Below are 15,303 nucleotides of genomic sequence, written 5' to 3' on the forward strand. Positions count from 1 at the left end.
CATCTTATTTATCCATCCATGTAACCGCCCATCTTTGTATCTGTCCACTAATCCACCCATCACTCACTCTCTCATCCATCAACTTGCCTACTCATCCACCTGGCCGTTCACCTACCTCCCCAGCTGCCCATTTGCCCATCCATCCATCCATCGATCCATCCATCCATCTCTCTAGACATCCATCCATTCATCTATCTACCCAGCCATCTATCCACCGTTTACTGAACACATATTCTGTGAAGGGCTGGGAACACAGAGATGAAAGAGACATGGTCCCTGCCCCCAGGAGCGTACTGACAACCAGAAGGTAAATTGAAGAAGATAAGAGGCTGGCAGTAGTTAATTATAGCCCAAGAAAGAGAAGATGACCAAGGGTACGGAGAGAAGAGGATAGGAGGGTGATGTGTTAAGGAGAATCAGAAAGTCTTGGCAATAATTTCTAACATCTCTCTCTTGCACACGCAAACACACATGCGCACACATAGCCAAGCTCAGCTGGTCCACCTATGATGCCTGAGCACCCAATACCTGGAACTCCGACACCCGGGACTCCAACACCAGGGACTCCAACACCTGGGACTCCAACACCTGGAACCACACCTGGAACCCCAACACCAGGGACCCCAACACCAGGGACCCCAACACCAGGTACTCCAACTCCTGGGACACCGATTACTCCTGGGCCAAGGCCTCCAGCAGCACCTGAGGATGAAAGGATTGCTGTTCTGGCCTGGACCCTGTGGGAACCTCAGGGGGGCCTTTGGGGGCATGACTCTGGGGAGCTTTGGGAGCTGCGGGTCCTGTGTGCAGGATGCTAGCTGGGGGGGCATTGCTTCTGCATGGATCCACGTCTCCCGAGAGAAGGGGAGGGAACTGAGGGAACCCCGACAGAGCTCTAGGGGTTTGGATCTGTGGCTGGAAGGAGCACGCTCTATGTCTAAAGCAGAGTCAGAATGCTCCACTGGGCCCAGGCAGTTGGCACAGCAGCTGTGAGTGCCCCAGGGGGTAAAGTGGGAGGAGCCAGATACTTCGCAGGGTCCCTGCCCACACCGCTGGGCCAATCAGTGGAGAGCAGCGGACAGAGCCTGCCGACAGAGGCAAGGAGGCACGACCATGATGCTTGGGGGGATTGGCGGGGAACAGTCCATCCAGCCTTATAGGCCTGGAGCCTTCCAAGGTGCATGCTGAGGCTGGGGCTGGCTGGAGTCCTGGCACTCCCCGTTTCGGGGACACTCACCGAATTTGGCTGCCTTAGCAGCGGCGGCGGCGGCAGCAGCGTCTGGAGCCCCGACCCCTGGAGAGAAAGCCGCAGAAGGTGAGGCCCTTTTCCTGTGACCTTCTCAAGGACACGCCCCTCCGCCTGTCTGGGATGGACCCTACCTGCGATGCCTCCGATGCCAGGAATTGCGCCAGGCACACCAGGAATGCCAGCACCGCCAACACCAACACCAGGGAGAACTCCGGCTCCTCCAGCACCTGTTTGGAGTGGGGACAGTGAGGATGTGGCTTCCAGGGGCCCCTCCTGGAGCCGGGCAGGAAGGCCGATTGGACGCTGGTGTTTTCAACACTGCAATCTCCTCTGGGAATGAGGCCCAGGCATCTCCGGCTGGGCCTGCTTGGGAAGAGGCCCCCACCCCACTGTTCCTTGACTCACCCCTAAAGTGTCCATTTCAACACTCTCATTAAGGGACTCGTATGTTTTCAGACAAATCCCATTCTAATCACTGCCACATACTGAGAAACCACAAGCGGCCGCTCCCCAGGCCAGAGGGGCCCCTGCAAGAATGTTCAAGACTTCCTCTCTCTGTGTTCCGAACACGCAGCCAAGTTTGTAATCCAAGCGCCGGGCTGCCTGGCTCTCGCAGCCCCTCGCTGTCCCTCTCTCTTGCTCCCACATTCCAGCCATCCCCTCCAGCCTCGGGGGCCTGGAGGGAGGACCTCTGTGGGGCAGGCCTCCAACTCAGTACTTCCCTCCACATCCTCACCCCCTTAGGCTAGTGGGCAGGATTCTTCCATCCCATCATGGCTGCAAGAAGGGGCTCCCTTGGGACTGGGGCTGAAGGTGAAGACTTCACCCCCGTGATCTGACTCTGAACTGGGGAATCGCCAGGGGCCCACTCGGCCCGTGCATAGGCAGAGAGAAGGCCATGCCACATCGACTAGCCAAGGGATCGTGGGCTTGAGGAGCTAGTTAAAAGTTTTATAGTCCATATTAAATTGATACTCAACTATTAAACTGTTTAAATGCTCATACATGTACTACCTAAAATGATCATTCTAACCTCTGCTCTACCCACTCCTTCCTATTTTAACCACCTAGCAAACTCTCTACCTATATTTTAAGGCTATGAATCAAGTATCATTTTCTCTGAGAACCTTTCCTGATTATCCCCAGGTAGAAGCAATGTCTCCCTCTTCCTGAGTCCCATGACAGTGCTGACATTCTTCAGCAGAGCCCTTATCTGTCCCTGGTTTCTTAAAAGGAGGGAGGGAGGGACAGAGAAGGGAGGGATGGAGGGATGGATGAATGGAGGGATGGGTGGATAGATGGATGGAGAGATGAGTGGGCGGATAGATGGGCAGAGGGAGGGGTGGATGAATGGATGGAGGGAGGGAGGAAGGGACAGAAGGAGGGAGGGATGAGTGAATGGATGGGTGGAGGGGTGGGTGGATGCATCGAGGGATGGAGAATTGGAGGGTGGAGCAGATGCACAGGTGGAAGGAAGAATGAATGGACGGAGGGAGGGAAGAATGGGTAGTGTTGAAACAGTCGGATAAGTGGGGGGTGTGGCAAGGAGGGGCCACCTTGGTTAGTTATCTGTGAGGCAGGCTCTCAGTGGTAATAGGCATGGTGAGGCTGGAGGGCTGGCAGCTAGCAGGCAGGGGCTCCAGGGGTACTTACCAAGCTTCGCTGCTGCTTTAGCCGCTGCTGCTGCAGCCTGTGTGCCAACCCCTGGGGGAAGAGGAAGGGGAGAGCCTGGAAAGTGTGCCCCGGCATCTCCGGAGTCCATCTCTTCCAGGCCCAAGAAAACCAACTGGTTCATATCTGGGTGTGGATGTGGGGCATATAGCAAGCAGAGGCTGGGAGAGCTGCCCCCAGCTTCCTGCCTTGCCCCACCAGGGTCCTTCTTTAAACTCAGACCAGGGTCTGGATATAGGATGGGCTGGCTGGCTTTCTGGAGCCTGAGTTATTTGGCTGGCGGAGGGGTGAGGCTCTCCTTACCTGTCCCCGTTGGATACCCAGCCTTGCCCGCAGCACCAGCCACTCCGCCAGGCCCATAGCCTGCGAGAGGAGAGGCTCAGTGGGCATCCGTGCGATCTCACGGTGGCTGCCCCTCCCCTGCCCTTCAAGGACAAGGCCACCCAGAGCCTCCACCTGTCACCCCCCGCCAGAGTTAAATGCAAACATGTGTGGAATGGTTATTCCCATTTTACAGATGAAAAGACTGAGGCTCCGAGAAGAAAACCTGTTTTCTCAAGGCCTGGGGATAAGTGTGAGGGCCAGGATTGAGAACCAGGCTGTCCCAGTTCCATGTCCCCCTCCTTAGGGGGCTCCCATTCTGAGACTCCACACCCACCCTACCCCCCAGTTGGTGTTCTCCTAGCCCTGGACTGGGGCCATAGCTCCCTTGCCAGAATCCTGTGGCTGGAAGGAGCCGGAAGCCCACCAGTCTAAGAGGGCCTTACCATAGGGCAGTTTCCCCGTGCTGTAGGGCAGTCCATAGCCACCTGAGGAGACGGAGCGTGGGTTCAGTGGCTGCCCCAGGGCAGCCCCACGCCTCACTGGGCCCCCACTACCTGGGCAGACAGACCTAGTCCCCACAGGTACTGAGGCCTGAGGCCTCCTTCTGTCCATCAGGGTCCTGAGCTGCTTCCAGAGGCTCTCAGGAGAGCCAAGGCCTTGGAGGAGGCGGGGGAGAGGATGCCCCGCTCCAGGGCACAAAGGGATGGCCATTCTTCTACCTGCCATGGCCCCCAAGTCTGAGGGTCTTCCTTACTCACTTCCCCATCAGGAAATAGCTTCTCATCGTGTGAACTTGACAGCTGGGGTGGGTTGACATCAGAGGTTTCTTTCCAGTGAATGGTGTTTCTTACTATCAACACACATGGTTTCCCATTGGGGCTACGGGTCTCTGTGCGTGTGTATGTGTGTGCACATGGGTGCGTGTGTGTGTATGGGAGGCCAGCACCTGCAAGATGTTGGTCTCTCCCCTCTTTCTTTTTAAAAAAATATTTATTTATTTGGCTGTGCAGCATCTCAGTTGAGGCATGGGGGATTTTTAGTTGCATCATTCAGGCTCTAGTTCCCTGGCCAGGGCTCAAACCCTGGTTTGGGAGTGTGGAGTCTCAGCCACTGGACCACCAGGGAAGTTCCTCCCCGCTTTGTTTTGCTGGTGACCAGAAGTGGGCAAAATTACCCAGGTTTCCTGACTACCCTCTCCAGCCACCCCAAGATACAGGTGGGCAAACAAGTCCCCTCTCAAGCTGACCTCCCAGCAGGGAGGCCCCATGTGAGTGGTGTCTCTCAAATCCTCTGCCTGCCTTACCTGGCAGCTTGGGTGCCTTGATGGGGTATCCCAGCGGGACTCCAGGCTGCTGCCCTCCGAAGGGTCCAACTCCTGTGGGAACAAGGAGAGCAAAACAATCAGGCCCCAGCCACGTGGGCCAGCAGCCCCTGTGAAGCCTCCAGCCTCCCCTTCCACTTTCTGCTCAGACTAGAATGAGCTCCCATGGCATCAGAATCTGGAAAGCATCCTGCCTAGAGGGCCTTCCTGCCTCCTTATGTCATCGGTCAGCTGAACAATCCCCAGCGATGGGCTGCTTCCTCCAGGAAGCTGCAGGATGCTTCCCTTGCTGGGGCTCGGGCTACACTCGGAGACAGCAGCCCTCTCGCCATTTGGAGGCTTTTTAGTTGCAGCGTGAGGGCTCTAGCTCTAGTTCTAGCAGGTTCTAGCTTTCTGGGCTCCTCTGGCTGCCAGACAGGGGATTGGGGCAGGGGAAGCAGGCCTGTGACGGACGCCACTTTGTGCCAAAGCCAGTCCAAGGCCTGGTGCAGTGGGAGTGCTCAGCTCCTCCCAGGGCAGGAGTCCCTGCCTGGCTCGCCACCCCGTGGGCCTGCCCACCCTCCCTCGCGTGGAGGGACCCAGCCTTGCCTTACCTGGGATTCCAGCAAAAGCTCCGCCCCCAGCTGCAATGACAAGGAACCATCACTGTGGCTTGGCCACCGCGGGCCCAGGGCACCCCAGCACCAGTGAAGGGCATGTTGGCCCAAGCCGTGGCCAGTTCTGCCCAGACCTCCCAGCTCATCACAAACACATCGGGCATTTCTCACCGCCCATCTGGGCCAGCTGAGCCCAGGTTCCCCACCCACCTCAACCCAGGACAGAGGGGACTGAGGGTGATCTGACACTCCCACATACCTGGGGCCTTGGGCTTGACTCCTGCTCCAGTGGGAACCCCGGGGAGGACCCCTATGCCCGGGAACCGAGCTCCTGAGAGGGCAAAGAGGGGGCTGGCGGTGAGGGCAGGAAGGTCCAACCTGGAAGGGCCAGCCCGGCACCGCACCCACCCTCGGGGACACAGCTGGCCTCCTTCTTCAATGTCAGCTGCTGGCGTGGCTCACGGGGTGGGGGAGGGCCCCTCTGGTGGTCACTTCTCTGCCCCATCTGCCCCCAGGTCAGAAGTTTTAATCCTATTTCCTAGCCCCCCGCTTCTGTTGTCCTGTCTCTGAAACCGGAGTTAATTTCCCGTCGCCCTGCCCAGCCTCATCAGAGAAGGCAGGCCCGTAGGTCTGGGCGGCCTGTGCCCTCGGGGGCTCTCGCTGGATGCGATTCACGACCAAACACAGAGCTGTCATCTGCTCTGGCCGGGCGGTCTCCAGCGTTCAGTGCTGCCACCTCCCCTTTCTGCCCCCCACCCCCAGGGGGCTGGGCCACCATGGCAGGGAGGGGCTGGGGGTGTGTGGGTGGGGGGACCCTCTGCCAGTTAATCCCTCTGAGCCAGCCCGAGCCTGGGGTTTTGGGGGAATTCAGGAGGTCACATGTTGGGTGGGGTGGCCAGGCCCTGGCAGCGAAAGGAGGTTGAGAGGGCAACTCCGAGGGTCTCCTGCAGGGCGGATGTGCTGGGCGGGCCCCCCTGGTGACTCATGGCGTTTAGGAAACAGCTGGCCGCCCTGGGGACTTGGTTTGTCCCCAGCGACCCACCGCAGGCTGTGATGATGGTCTGGGTCTGGGCCTCGGCTTGGGGTTCTCGGGGGGACTGGGGGGAGCTTGCTGATCTTCGTAGGGGAAAGACAACCAGAGCTATCTTAGGTCTGTGGCCTGAGCTTTGATGCTTAGGGAGACAGTGCCCGTCAGGACTCTGGTGGCCACAGTTTGGGGGAGCTGGGGGGCCCCCCGGGAGGCTGCGAGGGGCTGCTCTCCTCGCTCTAGGGTCCCCCTTTTCCTCTTTGCCCTCACCTGCGCCTGGGAGCACTCCGCCCGGGTATACACCTGGGAGCCCCACACCTATGGCCGAAAGAAAAACGCGTGAGCAGCAGCCTTGCCTCCAGGAGTCTCTCCTGGCCCTTCCCTCTGCGGCAGCCTCAGGGCTCCCGAGCTAGCCCCCCAGGTTCACCCCCCGCCCCGGGGACGAGCCGGGGACATGTGTGTGGTGGCTGCAGGCCCCCCCGCCACGAGTTCCGGAAGTCATCTGCAAATCCCTCTGTGTGTGGATTTGTCCCGTCTCCTGGAGCCTGTTTACACGGCCGGCCCAGCCCACCTCGGGGCTAACAGCTTCCAGATGTTCCCTCCCCGCTGTGCGGACTCAGGTCGCCTTTGGTTGAACCTGAAGTCACTTCCTTGAGGGCTCGGTGCGGAGGGACGGGCACCGGATGGGGCTTCACCCCAGCCCTGCCGGGACCGGGCAGGCCCTGATGCCGACTCCCTGCTTTGCGCCTCAGTGTCCCCATCAGTCACCCGAATGCCTGCCACAGAGCCTGTCTCTCAGGTCTGCTCCAAGGTCCTGGAGGAAGGGCCTGGAAGGACGGCTGGAGTCCCTCGCCCCTGTTTGGGACCTGACATCATGCTCTGGGCCTGTCTCTGCCCCTTGACGTCTGCCCCGCTGCAGCCAGGCCCTGCCCTTCCTGCCCCGGGGGGCCTTGGGGGCTCTTGCCCTCCCTGACCTCTGCCCTCCAGCCCCAGGGACTCCGTCCACACTGACCTGGCACTTTCCCAGGCTTCACTCCAGCCCCGACTCCGGCTCCGAGCGGAGGCACCACCGCACCTGGAGGGGAAGGGGCCACATCAGACGGGGCTCCCCTGTTCCCATGACTTCCCCCCGGGCCACCCAGGTCTCGCCTCTATACCTGTAGACACTCCTAAGCCGCCAACACCACCGATGCCGCCGACCCCGCCGAGACCAGCAGCACCTGGGGAGGTGGAGGAGGGGTCACGCCAGGAGCCGCGAAAGGCAGGAGGACCCTGGACTGAGGTCTGGCCTGCCTCTGCCTCGCTTTGAGACTCGGACGTAGCTGGTTGCCTCCCATCACCCCCAGTAGACTGGAGCTGAGGATCCCATTCACTTGCCCCCCAACCCAGGAAAGGTTCTTTGCAAGGTGGAGAGCCCACGGAGGCCAGAGGGCTTATGGCACATTCCAAAGGGTAATACTCACCGGCCTTGGCAGCAGCTTTATAGGCGGCAGCAGCACCAGCCGGGCCACCGGGCACCAGAGCCCCTGGGAAGGCACCTGCGGGAAAAGCCCCAAGCCCTGCAGAGAGGAGGATGGGTGAGGTCCTGCCCCCAGCCCAGCCCCAGCCTGCCCAGTCCAGGAGGTACATCTGAGGCTCTCCTGCTCCGCGCAAAGACATGACCGCTGCTCCCAGGACCGGGTTCAATGTCAGAGATGCAGTATGGCCCAGGCTGCTCCGCTCAGCCTGACAAGCTACAGAGATCTTTTGGGGTCAGACTTATATACCTCCCTCCTCCAGGAAGCCTTCCTGAAGCCCCGCTGAGTCGGGTGACTCCTTTGGGCTCCTGGGGCTGCTTCCTTCTAGCTCTTTTTGCGTGCTGCCTGCTAAATTGCTGCAGTCATGTCCGACTCTTTGGGACCCCATGGACTGTAGCCCGCTGTAGCTCCTCTGTCCACGGGGTTCTCCAGGCAAGAATCCTGGAGTGGGTTGCCATGCCCTTCTCCAGGGGAATCTTCCCGACCCAGGAATCGAACCTGCCTCTCATTATGTCTCCTGCATTGGCAGGCGGGTTCTTTACCACTAGTGCCACCTCATCCCTATATTATAATAGTGCCAAGACCCAGCTGTCACTCCCTGGGCCCCGGGCAGGTGGTCTTAACATGACCCCCTACACCAGTGTCCAGGACAGGTCTGGTCTGCACCCTTCTACCCCTGACTGCTTGGCTCTGGCCCCCAGAGGGGCATCTTGCCTGGATGTTGACACTAACCTGCCCCAAGGCCAGCGCCGGCGAGCCCTCCGACACCTGTAGGGAGAAGAAGACAGAGCCAGGTGAGGGGAGGCTGGTGTGGGTCATTGTTCCTGGGCCCAGGATGTTCCCATCCTGGGTCTCGCGGAACCCAGCAGTGCTGGGATCTGTGTGTGGCCACTCAGGTCTCTAAGCTGGACTGAAGCTTTCGGTACTTGCGGGCCAATCCTGGTGAGATAGTCACCATTGTTTAGTAACCAACTGCTTTGTGCCATGTGGATGCCACTGTGTTGACCCCAACTTCCCAACCAGAGCCTCAGTTTCCTTGGAAGTCCCGCCAGCTAACGGGGGACCCAGGAGGGCTTTCTCTCAGGGCTGGAGCTGAGCAGAAGTTGCCAGCAAGGCCAGGCCAGGCCCTGCCCTGCTCCCACGTTAGCCCCACCCCAGGCCTTGCTTCGGCTTCCTTGCTGGAGTCCCCTGGCTCAGCCCACGCCCTCTCCTTTGTATCTGGAGCCCTTTATTGTCATCCATCTAGCCTGCCCTGCAGTCTGGGAGCCTCCTTGCCTGCAGACAGATGCTAAAATGTTTATAAAAAGCCAAATGGGTCCCTCTGGCTCTCTCCTTCCCACATCTGGGCTCGATCTCTGCTTTTCTCCCTCCAGGAGACATTCCACGGCTTTGGCCAGGACCGATGGGCAATCAGGTTGGAGTTCACAACCGTGCCGGCTTTGTTTCCAATTATGTGAGAATCTCTCCCACAAGCGCCCGTCCTGGCCACCAGGGTCCCAAGCTCAGAGGCGGCCTCTCTGGGGACTGACCCCAAACAAGCAAGACAGCTGAGCCCCAGAGAGCCCACCTGCCTTTCTCTGGGTGTGGTCCCCTGGCCTCACTTCCTACTTATGTGAGCTGGCCTGTCTGAAAGTCAGCCAGGCCCTCTGTGAGATGGGCCTCTGCCTCCAGCCCGTCTCCCTTCCGGGCAGGTGTGGTGTGGTCTGGCCGAGCCCGGGGTGTGCCTGGGTTCACTTCCCAGCTCTGCGGGCCCTGCCTCGCCCCAGCTCTGTCGGGGGTGTTTCTCTCCAGCCTGGCCTATTTCCTGAGGTCCAGCAGGGCAGCAGACACCCTCTGGCCTTTCCTGACCGCAGAGGGGCCGGGAGGAGAGGATGGGGACTGGACAGGAAGCGAGAAGAGGCTGGGTGGGTGGGGTGGGGGCAGGGGGCCCTCTGCAGCCATCTGCCCTCTTCCCGTGCTCCCCCCCAGGGTCGCCCTGCAGCCTGGGCAGCGTCCCACCCTGCTGCCCTTCTTCCCATGGACTCCTCTGGCCCAAATGCCCCCAGGAGTCCAGATCCTGGAAAGCAGGAGAGAGGGGTAAGGAGGAGAGAGGGGTGAGAATGCCCAAGGTTGGGAGCCCCGAGAGGCCTGGCTTTATCCAGCCATCTCTCTTTAGAGTCACTGAGCTCTGGATTTAAATCTTGCTGCCCCACGCTACTTCTTGCATGAAATAGCAAGTCACTTCCCCTTTCCAAGACTCAGTTTCCCCACATACAAAAGGGCCCGCATGTTCCCAACCTTCCTGGGACCACAGGGCCCGTGAGCAGAGAGCATGTCGGGTCTGCAGCCTATTGGGGTGACCGCTGGATGTCCCCCCCTGCTCCTTCCTGGGCTCTCGGGTGGGTGACTGGCCTTCAGCTGGTGCTGGGGGTGTGGGTGGTGCTGGCTTCCAGCTGCCTGGTCCCCCACTGAGAGCCCAGGAGGGGCCAGCCCACCGAGGCCCACGAGGAGCAGCTGCCAGGCCACCCACCCTCTACTCGCCAAGGGATTAGTTGTTCCCAGGCATGACACTTGCCTGGGCATGCCCGGATGTGGGGAGCTGCCCTGTGTGGGGGGCACTGTGGCCCTGTCTAGGCCTTTGGAGCCCAGAGTCCTCAGGCTAAAAGATAAGCTCTGGGAGGTCATGGAGTCCAGTCCCATTTCATCAGCCGAGGTCCTGACTTTCCTCTCGGTCTACATCTTTACCCCAGGTTGGAAGTCCTTTTGGAAGTCAAGCTAAACCTTTCATTACTCAAAGCTTCACTTTACCAACTGCAACCGTGTGCGGTTTTCTCAGCCTTCTCTCTGGTGTTTCATCACAACCTACCGTGTGTCCCCAGCTGCCAGCAGGATCATCCGGTCCCTCCTCTAGCTCCGCAGTCACGACTGCCTCCATCTGGGTCTTCCCAGATAAGTGCGATCCTAATTCCACACCCTTGCTTATCTAGCCTTTCCTCTGTTCTCTCTCCACCATCAAAGACCCTTTTAAGATCACTCACTCCTCTGAGAAGATAGGAAACAGGTTCTGGTGGGATAAGCAATGAACCCCAAAGGGCTCCCAGCCCTGCAGACTCCTACAGACCCCAGTAAACCCCTTGCCCAGGCCTCCTGCCCTCCTGTGTGTCTCTCTCTCTCTTGCCTGGCCCCAGCCCTAGAGTTTCACAACACAGATGGGCTTGCAGGGAAGGGGAATCTGGGTCTCGTAGATTCATCTGCACTTGAATCATCGAACATTGTTGGGGGGGTGGATTTCGTAAGAGCTGTTGGACATGCAAACTGTCCTGGAATCTTGGGCTTCAAAGCCCGAGGAGACACGGAGCGGTGGGGGGCGGGTAGGTGGGGGGGAAAGGCTACATCTCATGTGGATCAGATCATAAATCCACAGGGAGACACCCCTTCCTCCACCTGCTCCTTATCCACCAGGACTTCCCGGAGGAACCCGCCCTCCCTCTTTCCTGGGGGGTGTATTCTCTGGAGCTTAGTGGACCTAGCAGTGGATTGGAGCCCTGTGGGCCAAGACAGAGCCAACCACATCTTACTGGAAAACTCCATGGTCGGAGCACAGTTGAAAGGGGCCTGGGAAGGAAGCTCATCTGGGGTTAGGGTCAGGTTACAGCCTAGGTTTAGGCACAGGGCTTTGATCTGGGATCAGGATAAGGGCTCAGAATGGATCATCAGAGTCAAGGATAGCCGAGATCTTGGCCTGGAGTAAGAGAGGGCTTCATTTGGGGGTCAGGGATCATTCAGACAGAGGCCAGGGTCCAATTATCTATGTCTGAGCCCAGAGTGACATGCACAGGCTTGGTGGCCACTGGAGCATCAATTCTGACCTTTGACCCCAGCAACAGGCTGTTTTCTGGGATCTGATGCAGAGGGGACTCTCGGGGGGTACAGAGGCCTGGGCAGAGTTGGTGCCGGACACCCCATCTTCAGGGAGGACTGTAAGCTGCCTCTAGCCTCCTGACCCTGGAAGCCCTGGAGCTCAGTCCTAGCCTGGTCCTGGGAGGCGTTGACTAGAGAGGAGGGTCCGCCCACCACCTCACTCCCTCCTCCCATCCACAGACCCGGTTCACGGCTCTGTGGCCCCTTCCTTCCCCTGCCCCCTGGCCCTGGCTCAGTGCTCAGAGGCTGCAGGGCTTACCTGGCTTGGCTGGTTTGCCTGCAGGGCCCAGTGCTAGGAAGGGAAGAGATGGTCATTAAAGGGGAGTCCCAGCCCACCTGTCTCACCACAATCCCCACAGGGCACTGTGGGGTCAGCAATGGTCCTCCCCTGCGTACAAGGAGCTTCTGGGAGGGGGCCCCAGCTCCCGTCCTGACCTGGGGTTTCCCTCTCTTGCACTGTTTATCAGGCCTCTGAAGGGGGTGATGGTTCCCACTAAGCTGGATTTGCATGGATATTACTAAGGATCAAAAGAAATATGAAAGAAGGCGGGGGCCCCCAGGGAAAAGAGGCTGGAGGCAAGGGCTTAGGGGGCCCATGGGATCTAGGTTTTAGAAAAGCCCCTCCCTACTAGATGCTCAGTCTGGGAAACGAGGGACTCCTTAATGCCTGGGTTTTCTGAGGTCTGAGGTCTAAGGATGTGTGTGGATTAGGCTGAGACTCAGACCCCATTAGCAAGGAGCCAAGTTTGCTGTTTGAACTCACCTCCTCCTCCCAGGCCTCCGAGGCCAGCCCCTGTGTTGACAGGATAGAGAGAGAGAAAACCATCAAGGTCCCTGCCAAGAAGCCATCCTCTGACCCATGGTCAAATCCATCACTGCCTAACCACATGATCTTGGGCAAGCCTTGGGCTCTGTGAGCCTCTGTCTTCTCAGGCAAAAGTCTCCTGCCTCTGTGTGTGCCTGGGAATGTGCTGGTGGCTTCTCTCACTTCCACATCAATTCTGAATGTTCAAACCCTTTTATTCTTTGGTTTTTTTGGCCGTACTCTGTGGTGTGAGGGGTCTCAGTCCCCTGGACCTAGAACCCATGCCCCCTGTAGTGAAAACATGGTTTCTGAACCACTGGACCACCAGAGAAGTCCCTTAAACACTTTTTAAGTATTGAAAATATTACTTGTGATTTTTCAATCTACGTTAAAACATCATGCTATTTTTCAAAATTAAATGAAGAGATTGCCTCCCCACCACCACCCCACCCCCTGCCATGCCAATGAGCTAACATTCTGCCCTTTTTTTTTTTCTTCTTGAGGCAGGGCTCATCTTCATCCGCACCTAGTTCTTGCTTTTATATTGTTTTTACTTGAAAATCACTTGACCGTCAGAGAGCATATTCATACTTTTTAGTAGTTGCATAACCTTAGTTTACTTAATCACACCCTCCTGTCAAGCGGGTTTATTGTTTTGCATTTTTGCTAGTAACATTCCTATGAAACTTGGGGCAGATGGCTTTTTTTTTTTCCTCTTCTTGTCAATGATTTCCTTTGAATGGATTTCCAAGAGTGGGGATAATGGTTCGAAGACTGTAAACAGCAGAGGACTGGTGAGGCGGCCATTTCCTACGGAGTTGCAAGCTCTGAGTTTCCTCTTTTAGAAAATTTACGCTCAGTAGTTGTTGAACAGCATCATGTAAACTGCTTTTTAATACAGGAGTGACTGCTCAGTCCTCTGCGGCTGGCGTACCAATATTTTTTCCTTCTGCAGTGTCCAAATGTGCGTCTCTTGCAAATTTAATCATCATCTGTCTTACCTGGGCACGTGCAAATTTCATGTACATTACCTGGGAAGAAGACGCCTCCAGGAACTCCACCAGGAACAGCTCCCGGGACCCCTGGAAGGAAGGAGGCAGAGTCCCCCATGAACCAGAATGAATAAAAGCGTGCTAATGATAAAAGATGGGGATGATGGCAATAATACCGTGTCTACCAAGTAACCAATGTTGCCCAAGCACATTATGTTTCCAAAGCGTTTTCTCTTTCCTGCTCCTCAAAATGGCCCAGTGAGGGTGGAAGGGCAGGGATTATTAACTTCAGTTTAACAGATGTGAATTCAGGCTCAGAGACATTAAGGCATGGGCTAGGGGGTCACACAGCTGCAAATAGATGGAGCCTGGATTCAAAGCCAGGCCACTCCTCTGAGTATAATAGCTCGCGCTATGTTACCTGGGGAGGGCCTGGCCAGGGACTGGGTCTGAGCACCTTTGGCTGGGCAGCCACGTCTCTCCAGCCCTGAGCGGTGTGGGCAGGATCCAGCGTCGTGGGAGAGCAGGCCTGGGCTGTGACAGCAAGCAGTAAGGAAACGCGGCTGCTGCCAGCCGAGGCCCAGCCATTCCCACACTGATAGGAAAGCGTGAGGTCAGCGTCCTTAGCCGCTGGGCAGCAGAGCTTGGGTGGGGCTCTGGCTGTCTGACACGGAGCTGTCTAAGGAGGCGCCGGGGCCCAGAGGGGGACACCATGAATGAGCAAAGTGAATAGTTTCCTAAGGAAAAGCTAATTCACTGGCTGGGCCAAAGGGGCCGTCTGCCCAGCCCAGATCACGAGTTCAGTCCCCTCGGACCCATGAAGCTCTCACAGGGGAACACTGGGAGGCCGGGCCCCAGACCCGGCCTGTGTGTAGTCATGGCAACAGACAATCCTGGTGCAGACCAGGCCCCTGACTCCACCACCACTGAATGGCCCCTTGACAAGCCGCCTTGCCAGTGCCCCAGCCTGAGCCCCAGCACCGCCCAGCTGAACAGGGCTGAACGGCCCAGGTTGGGGGAGCGTGTCGGGCAGCTCCCCAGGTGCCCAGCAGACATCTGGCCTCTGTGGCCAGGCTGCACAGCTGGGCCTGCTGGCCCCAGGGCCCGGGCAGCCTCAGCCACGGCCCAGCAGGGTGGAGGATGCCAAGCTGTCATGGTCCCCCTGTGCCAAAGCCCCGGCGCCGCCCGCGCCTCCACCCCGGGCCTGAGCCCCTGAGCCGCCCCCCTGCCCGCCCCCAGCACACTCCCCCACTCCCCACCCCAAGCACTGCAATCCAGGCCTGGAGTGTCTAAGTAATCTGCTCAGAGCCTCGAGGGGCTCAGAGCGGTGGCCCAGGAGGCTGGGCCTGCTGGGCATGGGCGCTCGAGCCCTGTCATCGACTGCCAAGTGCACACATGGTCCTTTGATGCCTTCTCTGGCTCGGGCTTCCAGCTCTGAGCACTGTCTCGCGTGTGCCTTTCCCTGTAATAGCTCCAGGCCTTTCTCTGCCTCAGCCTCTCTCCCTCCTCCCCTCCCTTCCCCTCCCCCTCCTCTCGCCTCTCCCCTCCGCTCTCTGGCCCCAGAGTGGGTGGTGGGGTGCTGCAAGAACAATGTGGTGGGCGGAGGAAGCAAAGGGCTCCGGACAGACCCATCTGGTCTCTAATCCCGGCAGTGCCAACTTCTTACCATCTGTGTGACCTCCGGCAAGTCACTTAACCTCTCTGAACTTCAGTTTCCTTTGTAGCAATGTGGGGCTAATAACTTCTGCCTTGCCAGGTTGCTGCGGAGTTGTCAAAGAGTTCCAGAGACCTGCCCTGGGCCTGCGCCCGGTAATTGCTCCAAAATAAATAAATTAATTGATGACTGACACTTTGTTTCTACTTCACAGTACATGGCCTGGGGCCAGGTAGACAGTAGGTGC

General features: G+C 58.2%; 1 protein-coding gene across 13 annotated transcripts in view; it reads right to left on the reverse strand.

Annotated features, from left to right (window-relative positions):
* ELN (elastin) overlaps positions 1 to 15,303 on the reverse strand; it is a 32,682-nt gene that overhangs the window by 12,905 nt on the left and 4,474 nt on the right. For 5 of the 13 annotated variants that reach the window (XM_043914951.1, XM_043914960.1, XM_043914956.1 and 2 more), the window contains exons 2-18: positions 13,442 to 13,492; positions 12,369 to 12,398; positions 11,865 to 11,897; positions 8,438 to 8,473; positions 7,652 to 7,747; positions 7,346 to 7,408; positions 7,201 to 7,263; positions 6,459 to 6,506; positions 5,421 to 5,492; positions 5,159 to 5,188; positions 4,548 to 4,619; positions 3,688 to 3,729; positions 3,224 to 3,283; positions 2,903 to 2,953; positions 1,381 to 1,476; positions 1,238 to 1,294; positions 529 to 702 (exon numbers count right to left, since the gene is read on the reverse strand). In XM_043914951.1, coding sequence (XP_043770886.1) covers positions 529 to 702; positions 1,238 to 1,294; positions 1,381 to 1,476; positions 2,903 to 2,953; positions 3,224 to 3,283; positions 3,688 to 3,729; positions 4,548 to 4,619; positions 5,159 to 5,188; positions 5,421 to 5,492; positions 6,459 to 6,506; positions 7,201 to 7,263; positions 7,346 to 7,408; positions 7,652 to 7,747; positions 8,438 to 8,473; positions 11,865 to 11,897; positions 12,369 to 12,398; positions 13,442 to 13,492 — 1,074 coding nt within the window. The remainder of the gene's footprint in view (positions 1 to 528; positions 703 to 1,237; positions 1,295 to 1,380; positions 1,477 to 2,902; positions 2,954 to 3,223; positions 3,284 to 3,687; positions 3,730 to 4,547; positions 4,620 to 5,158; positions 5,189 to 5,420; positions 5,493 to 6,458; positions 6,507 to 7,200; positions 7,264 to 7,345; positions 7,409 to 7,651; positions 7,748 to 8,437; positions 8,474 to 11,864; positions 11,898 to 12,368; positions 12,399 to 13,441; positions 13,493 to 15,303) is intronic. The other 8 variants (XM_043914953.1, XM_043914952.1, XM_043914958.1 and 5 more) reach the window with 8 other exon arrangements.

Source organism: Cervus elaphus, chromosome 10 (assembly GCF_910594005.1).
Source record: "Cervus elaphus chromosome 10, mCerEla1.1, whole genome shotgun sequence".
NCBI classification, from domain to species: domain Eukaryota; kingdom Metazoa; phylum Chordata; class Mammalia; order Artiodactyla; family Cervidae; genus Cervus; species Cervus elaphus.